The sequence below is a fragment of the Physeter macrocephalus genome, chromosome 3 (genome assembly GCF_002837175.3).
Source record: "Physeter macrocephalus isolate SW-GA chromosome 3, ASM283717v5, whole genome shotgun sequence".
NCBI classification, from domain to species: Eukaryota; Metazoa; Chordata; class Mammalia; order Artiodactyla; family Physeteridae; genus Physeter; species Physeter macrocephalus.
In genome coordinates, this window is record NC_041216.1 from 6,948,838 (window position 1) to 6,957,691 (window position 8,854).

Consider the following 8,854-nt stretch of genomic DNA (forward strand, 5'->3'; position numbering starts at 1 on the left):
CTTCCAGGACGTGTCTGACGGGCTTCCAGGCCTCTGGCTACCAAACCTCCGGGCTCTGTACCAGCTGCGCTCGCTTCCGGCACCATGTCGGTGCGGACGCTACCGCTGCTCTTCTTGAACCTGGGTGGGGAGATGCTTTACATCCTGGATCAGCGGCTGCGAGCCCAGAACATCCCGGGAGACAAGGCCCGAAAAGGTGAGAGGGACCAGGCCCGCACAGCCAGCCCCCGCCCCCGCTCTCGCAGCCAGAGCTCCCCAGCCAGGCCCCTTTACACACTGATCAACACCCCTGCACCCTGCTCTCTCGTAGCCAGGGACCTCTTTCACAACCCACAGCCCCATCCAGGCAGAGCCCCTCATGAGCAAAGTCCCCAAAAGATCGTTTCACCGCAGAGGGATTTAATACCCCCGTCGGATATTATTAGGGAACCTGATCTCCCCGCCATTTACTCACCCCCTTAAATTGGAGATGATTTCCCAATCTCTCTTGACAACCGGTCCCTCCCAAATGTGGGAGTCCCAGTGGCCCACCACCTGGCGACACACTCTGCTAGTCCGAGCATCCTCTTTCCCCCCAGGGAAGCTTCTGAGCCTCCATTCCTCTGTGTGGTATCCTCCTTCATAAACTGGAGGCCAGTCTTGCTAAGTTCAGAAGCTATTTCTCGAAAGGTGAGGTTCTGAAGTAACATAGATAAATAAGAAAATAGAAGACAAGTTGTAAATCTTTTCCCTTCACAACTGTTTGGAGAGAATGCAATTGTGGAAGTAATGATATGAGAGCTTCTAAAGTGCAAAATGTGCCTCCCATGCACAGCACATCTAACCCCAGAGGAATGGCCACCCAGAACTCTCTGCCACCCCTCTTGTCTCCATTTTTCACCCTCTTCTCAACCAACAACTGTTTTCACCAAGTTTCCTGGATTAACTATGAAGGAGATATTATATTTCAAGGTAGAGGAAGAAAAGTTGGTATAAAGGTAACTAACATAGCCGCTGGTTAAAACATTTATTCTCTCCAACAGTCTCTGTATGCTCCATTGGTGTTAAACATACAAATTCAGATGTTAAGCATACGTATTCAGATATTCACTACTGTATCTGTGCAACTGAGTCCAAGTCCATGCATAAAGAGATAAAAGAACTCCCTATAGCATACCTCCTCCATTCATTCTGTACACTGCTGCCAGTGAGCTTTCTAAACTGCAAATCCGTCCATACTTCCTGCTACTTGAAACCCTTTTTCAGCTTTCCACTGCTGTCTGGATGGAGGCCAAGTCCTTGGCAGGACATTTCAGGGCCCTTCCTGATCTGACCTCTGTCCACCTCTGCAGTCCCACGTTTCACCACTGCCTGCCTCCTACTGCGTATCTTAATACCAAACTGCTTGTAGGTCTCCATTTAAAGCATGTTCATTCGTGTTTGCATGCTAGTAATTCCCATTCTACCCCACACCTCCCATTTCCATGCTAGTTATCCCTTTGCATCCTGCATTATTCAGCTTAAGAACCATCTCCCTCTCATCTCCGCATGGGAACGGGCCTGCGCATACTCCCATAGCACCCCAGTGTGTCCCTCTCCACCTTATCGCTGGCCACATTATACTGAAATGGTCTGTATATGCGTCTGTCTCCCCCATATGATTGTCTTATTCATCTTTGTATTCCAGCACCTAGCATAATGCCAACAACAGAATAAATCAGTGCTCAGTAAATGTTTGTTGAACTGCTGTTTTGTATGACATTGCCATTTCTTCCTCAAGAGGGTTCTGTTTTCCTTGGCACTATGTTATGTGATTTCATCTGGGCTATTGGCACTAGTGAGCTGACAGGTAGTTCTTGGACTGGTAGTCTGCATCTTGGAAGGCAGTGTAAATTAGCAATTAAGAGCATGCTCTCTGGAGTCATACAGATAAGGGTCCCAATTCCAGTTTCGCCATTTAACTAGTTGTGTGGAGTGTAACCTCTATAAGCCTGTTTCTTTCTCCATAAAAGGGGAATAATAATATGCACCTTACAATGAATTTGTAACGATCGAATGAGGTCATGTATTTAACACGTTTAACCCAATGAGTAGCAGGTGTGGTCTTTCAGGAGGCAGTCTGGGCAAGACCCTGTGAATACTAGGGGACTGACTTCCTTTGTGTTCAGGAGCTGCAGTCCTTCTGGGTTTGCTAGATACAGCTTCAGGGAGTTTCAGCCACCTTTCGTAATTCACCTTCACACACTCATTCCTTCCACAGTTGGGTTGAGTGTCAGATGCCATGTGAGATGCTGGGTGGAGCCTGATGCAGCCCTTCTGCACATTCACTGGAGGTAGGGCTTTTGATCAGTCTGTCCAGTAACTGATTCTAAACCTGGGGGATATGTCTTCCTAGTACAACAACAACAAACATTTTTAAAATTTATTTATTTTATTTTTTTGACTGCATTGGGGCTTCATTGCTGCATGCGGGCTTTCTCTAGTTGCGGCGAGCGGGGGCTACTCTCCACTGCAGTGCGCGGGCTTCTCATTGCAGTGGCTTCTCGTTGCGGAACACGGGCTCTAGGTGCATGGGCTCAGTAGTTGTGGCTCGTGGGCTCTAGAGCGCAGGCTCAGTAGTTGTGGCACACAGGCTTAGTTACTCCGCGGCATGTGGGATCTTCCCAGACCAGGGCTCGAACCGGTGTCCCCTGCATTGGCAGGCGGATTCTTAACCACTGCGCCACCAGGGAAGCCCCAACAAACATTTATTAAGCACTTACCATGTACCATAGACGTCTCTGAACACCTTAATCCCCACAACTATCTTATCTTATAGGTAATACTCCTGTCCCCATTTTACAGATGGAGAAAGTAGGCTAATTTGCCCAGGGTTACATAGCTGGTAAGAGGAAGAGTAAAGGATTTGAACCCAGGTCATCAGACTCCAGAGCTCATACTCTTCACCCGTATCCTTAACTGCTGCCCTGTACTTCCATACCCGAGGGGACTGTGTCAGAATCTTTGTGGGGGGAGTTGGGTGGGGAGGGGACTGGAAGATTGGGAGGAGACGGAGAGGTTTGAAAAAAACCCCAGTATAACCACTGATTTTATATAAGAAATGACAGAAAGTAGTTGGTTGATGAGGACCTGCAGAAGACAGAGCGAGAAAGCAGGGCAGCGAGTGCGGGATTCAAAACATCGAGAAACACTCATCTCTTCCACCACTTAGAGTTGGTGTAGCTGCAGGAGCAGGGGCCTCTGTGACAAATGCCCCTCCCTGCACAGAGGCCTATAAAACACCAGACACGGTAAACTAGTCCTCATTGAAGCTTTGAATGGAAATCGTATTTCTTCTAGATGTTTTCACTGCCTTATACAACTAATTGGTCTCCTGGAGGTCATCCTGCTCCCACAAGGCCAGTGCAGATCTTGCAGTTTTTCCCCACAGTGCAGCCTCTGGTTTAGCATTCAACAGAAAGGAAGTGCTCTCTCTGTGGGGCAACTTTTGAGTGTTGCATATTGAATGCGGTCCCATGTTTAAGCAATTGCGAGAATAATAAAAGCTGCCTTTGCCTCACTCCCACCCTCTTAAAGATACTCATAAGTAAGACCCTCTTACATTTTGTCTACGTTCCTCAGTTGACAAGGGGAAACTGAGGCATGGGGCCATTAAGTGATTTTCCCAAGATGTGCAGATCACAGTGTAGTACCAAGCAACCAAATGCTGTGAGGTTCTGTTTTTATTTTTCTAGTTCCAATTTAACAGGCAGCTCTGGTTATCCTTGGGCCTACCTCCCACTCAAAATATAAGTAAAGTGGAATTGTCACAAACAAGTCATCTGGAGAAATAATAGAAAAACAGGGCATCCTTAACCTTCCCCCGGATCCTCAGGAGGAAGGGGGCCAGGAGCACACAGCACGACAGAGACCTCTGCTGGAGCTGATTGTCACTGCCTGCAGGAGTGCCTGGTAGCCCTGGGCATGTGTTCGCCAGCTCTGTTTTGTCAGCAGCAGGTAATCACTGTCCCTTAGGGTAGGTGAGCCCCTGGCAGCCCCTCTGTTCCCAAACACACCTTCAAGAGGGTTGCAGCTCTATCTCTCTGAATTCCCACGAGCCTATCAGGCAAGACCGCCTGTAAAATAAATGCCACGAAATGATAGAAGATGCGGACATTATGCCAAAGAAGCCAGCGTCTGCTTTAAGAAGGCCAGACTCTTGGTGCTGCTTCCCCAGTGTTTTCTCTCCTAAACCCTGTGACTCTTGTGGGAGAAAGAGGATGAATTTTCCCAGAGGAGTCTGACATTGCAGTGGGAACCCTTTGCAGTTAGTTAGGACATGGCGCTGGTTGTGCTTTCAGGCCGGTCTCTTCAAAGCTGTTGGTATTGTGTACTGAAGGCACATACATGCTTTGCTTATAACCTCAGAAATCACCTCTCAAACAATCTAGTGCAAATGTTTCCAAACTACACCAAAATACAAAGTGTTTTTGAAATGTGGATGTGTGTAGAACTCTGTTTATCTGTGGGTGGTTTTTCTAGATTGAAATCTCTCCCAAAAAATTAAGGAAAAAAAACCACCATCCTTTATGGGTAGTGTCCAAAGTTCTGCAGTAGAGAAAGCAGAATTAGGAGAGAAGCCAGCTAAGTGCCTGATGTGTCTGTTTCATCCCCACAACAACCCTACAAGGTAGGTGCGGTTATCATCCCCCTTTCACAGATGAAGAAACTGAGGTTAAACAAGCTGTTTGAAGTTATCTAGCTAGTAAGTGGTAGAGCCGGGTCTCAACCCATAAATGGTCTTGATTCTCACAGATTTCTCTAGCCAAGTACATTTTTCCTTATTTGGTCTCTTCTTGGCATCTCCCTGACTACCTTTGTCCTCAGGAGCTTTCTGTACAGTGGTCCCATCGTTATTTCCCTCTTTTTACATGGAAGTCACGCCTCTCTATATAAAACGTAAATCAGAAACAAATAGACTTTTTTCCCTATTAATTCACGTTTCAAGTTTTTTAATTTGAGCGGTTCTGTCTGTACTCTAGAAAGCGAAATCTTACAGTAATAAGAAAATCTGGTTGTGAAGAAAGAAAATCCTTTCTCTCCCTGTTCTTGGGATTATTCTTCCTTGTGGAAGTTAGTGTTTTTAAAAGCCTTGTATTGAATGATGTGTATTTTCAGAGCCTTTCAAGATAAACCCCAGGGTAGCTAGTCCTCCTGAGCTTCCTCTCCTCCTAAGCCACCCTCTGTAAGACACAGCCTCCCTAGGGCTTTTTTGGAACTTGTTGTTTAACCGTCATCCTTTTAAGAGTTTCAAATGGAAGGCAGAGCATTTGCATTAAACATTAATGCAAGCATGAAAAATAAAGTTTCATAAGCCAGGTAATTGGAATTGGTATTTTTAAAGCCTCATTGAAAATAACGTTCTTGCTTCATGAACTGGTGTTTTCTTTTTATATGCTTCATGTAGATGAATGGACAGAGGTGGACAGAAAACGAGGTATGCTATTTCGGGGCTGCATGTATTCAGTCTGCATCCACAGGTTCACCCAGTCCTTCATCAGTGGGACTTAAAGTGGGACCACTCTAAATATTTCCAAATAAAAGAATAGGTGTGAGTTTCTCTTTAGCTGAGACATCGGTTATACATTTGAATCTTTTACTTAGATAAATACAGAGTGGAAGATGAAAACCAAGGAAACATTGGCCAAAGGACCATATTGCACCTGAGGTATTTGTCCCTTTTCATCAGTTCCAAGCTTTGCAAGGATAGCTGGAGCAGTAGCTATATTTCTGGGTTGGCTGTCCTATTTAGTCATCCTTAAAACAATTCTGTGATAGCATCGTGTAGCCTAAGATTTGTTCTGCTTAGCACACAGAGATATCTGTTGAACAACCGAGAAAAATGGAAGCCTATGGCTGCATGGCCGTCAGGATTGCGTTCAGAAGGCATGACACGCATGCACTACGGCCTTATCATGCCAAATCTTCAGTTTCCTCTTCACCTACAACTGGCAGCAAACCTGAAAAAGTTGTCGATTCCTCAGAATAAAACCTTAGCCTTCCTCACCTTTAACTGTCACAAATATCTTCCATCATTTGACATTTGGGTATAGTTTATGCATGTCATAGCCAACGTCCTCGATATTTTAAGTCCTCTCTCCACACCAAGTATGCTGAGGAGATAATGTATATATTTAAAAGCACAAGCATTAAAATCAAACAACCCCATTCTAATTTCAAGTCCACCGTCTGCTGTGTGATCTTGGACTTTAACCTTTCTAAGGCTCAGTTTTCCCCCTTGACAGAATTGGATAATAATTCAGAGTTGTCCTGGGGTTTAAATGAGATAATGCATGGAAAGTTCTAGGCCCAGTACTTGGAACATAATAAGGCTTCAAAACATGGTAATCATCCAGAAGTAGTAGCTTCTCTGTTTTACCCTTGGTACCAAGTTGTATGTTCCCATAAACAATAAAATTTACAGCAGAGGTAGCTGATAAAAACTCAGTTGCTTTCATCAAGAGAATTATTTCATCAGGCCAGGCTCAAAGAAGAGCCCAATTGAAGTGGTTGATACTCTTTTATAATATTTCACAACCATCTTTCACCACTTCTCGTGAGCAATTTTTGGCCCACCTCTTGACACACGGCAGAACTTCAGGTGAGAAGTATGGATTTTGAAGACTCTTCGTGTAAGTAATTGAATCACTGGAATTTATCTTAACTTAAGCATCCAAAAATAATAAGCAGAAACTGACTTCATAATCTGAACCTGGGATTAGAAGCCTGTTATGTTAAGAACTCAGTTATTGACCCTTCCAGTGCACCTGTGAAAAACCACCCCACTCCCTGGCTTTAGTCTCCTGATGAAATCTGGCTGCTAGCACATTCCTGCCTCATGAAAGTATGCAGAGCTCATGAGAGTGCCAGAAACTAACACCAACACCAACTGACAGATCAGGTTAAAACTATTTCTCAGGTTTAACTTGAATACGGTGTGGGCTGCTACTCTTGGGCAAGGACAAAGTTTACTTCCTCTTTGTGCCCTGATGTTTATCTCAGTGTCTGGTACTCAGCAGGCCTACCTCAACCAAGTGCTAGGTGAAGCATGTTAACTTGTGCCCCCAAGCTCTTTCCAAAGAATTAAGTGAAAGGTGGGCGCTCTGGGTGCCAGGGCCCAACCGTAAAACTGCCATTTCCTCTTAGGGACATTTGTGTTCACTGCTCTGCCCACAGGGACAGGGCCTGTTGTACTCTCTTTCCAGCAGGAAAACTTTCTGGAAGTTCTCGTGCAAGGAGCCACGGTGATACATAGCTTATTCACTTCCCGGGGGAAAGGCTTCCTTTTGCTTTTTACTTTGCCAGAGTAGCTAACAATCACCTTGGGATTTTCTTTCCTTTAGAGCTGATTTATTTGAGTCTAAGCTGTTTTCCTAGATTCTGCTAAAGGCTCAGAGACCCTAGGGACATACTTCAGCCCCTAGGTGAATGGGAGCTCTTTGTAAGCGTGAACATAATCAGAGCTGATGTGATTCTTTAACTTGAATTCTTCTTCTTTGGCACTCCTCCCTGGCCTACGTACACCTATGGAAAATTCTTCAGATTCTCTCTTCTGAGGCTTTATATGTGTCTTTCCATTTGTAGCTATTTCCTTGCAAAATTCTACATGTTATATAGGCTCTGGTAAGAAAAATGTCAGAAAGCCCAATTTATTGCAGGTCCTTGCTTGGTTAGCTCAAAGGCAAAAGGCTGTGCTTGAGGCAAACCCAGAAGAGTTCATCTGTCTCTAGGGAGACAATGGGGAAATGTTAGTGCCCATCGAGGGTAAGCTGCCCTGGGTTGGAACTGTCCAGTGTGAGGGATGCCCTGTGTTGGTAATGGATCTGATTCTTCCTCACTAATGGGATGGAGTATAGAGTAAAATCCAAAGGTCAAGTGTGAGTTCAGCACTTCTGGAAGGAGTCAGAGTCAGTTCGTTCTTTTGTGTCTAGGGGGGGCGTGGGGAGGGAGGTGTTTGCCTTCCCCCTCTGCCCTCTCTCTGTAGCCCTTCCATTTAAGATTTAAGTACGACTAGCCCTCAGCTCCCCGCTTCTCCCCAGAACTGCTCTTTGAGATACTTTAAAATGCTGGCCTGAGCCCTCAGTGTACGTCTATCAGTTACTCACAGGTTGAGAGGGTGCCCGAAATCATGACCTTGCCTTTACTCTCTAAGATACAAGGCCACAGTCAGTCACCCTGGTGTGTCCTCTGTGTGGCAAGAGAAAGAGGCGTCTGTATCTTTCAGCAATAATCACCCACGTTTGATAATTGATTTTGTATAATTATGTTAAGTAACCAGTTTTCTTTCAAATTTTAATTACTATGAATGTATAGTCTCAGCATCCATATACACTCACCTTTAGGCAGGAATATAACTGGCTTAATTAAGAATAATCTGTGTTCAACCATACCTGTTCTTATTTCTTGTACCAAAAGGTTTTCCTAGCCCTCAACTAATGTTATTTGAGTAGCACAAAATATCTAAACGAATGAGTGAATGAAAAACTAGAATTATAGAAACTTTGGTTTGCACACGCCTTAGGACCTTTTATTCTCACCGTATGGACATTTTCCATCTGAACGACAGTATGAGACATAGCACTACAGTATAATATCAATATTATAGCTCATATATAGAAATTAAGGCATCCTAAAATGGTGTTTATCTGAAGTACACATCTTATGGAAACATTATAAAAGTTTTAATCTCTAACCAGTGGGTAGACGTGTCTATTTTTGTAAACTGTTTTGCAAAAAAAAAAAGAAAAGAGTCAATTACCATTATAGATTCCTTTTTTTTTTTTTTTTTTTTTTTTTTTTTTTTTTGCGGTAAGCGGGCCTCTCCCTGTTGTGGCCT

The 8,854-nt window shown here is 44.4% G+C and overlaps 1 protein-coding gene across 2 annotated transcripts in view; it reads left to right on the forward strand.

Annotated features, from left to right (window-relative positions):
* Positions 1 to 6: 6 nt before the first annotated feature.
* Positions 7 to 8,854, forward strand: part of OSCP1 (organic solute carrier partner 1) — a 25,857-nt gene continuing 17,009 nt past the window's right edge. For both annotated transcript variants that reach the window (XM_055082933.1, XM_007115133.3), the window contains exon 1: positions 7 to 196. In XM_055082933.1, coding sequence (XP_054938908.1) covers positions 85 to 196 — 112 coding nt within the window. In that variant the 5' untranslated portion in view covers positions 7 to 84. The remainder of the gene's footprint in view (positions 197 to 8,854) is intronic.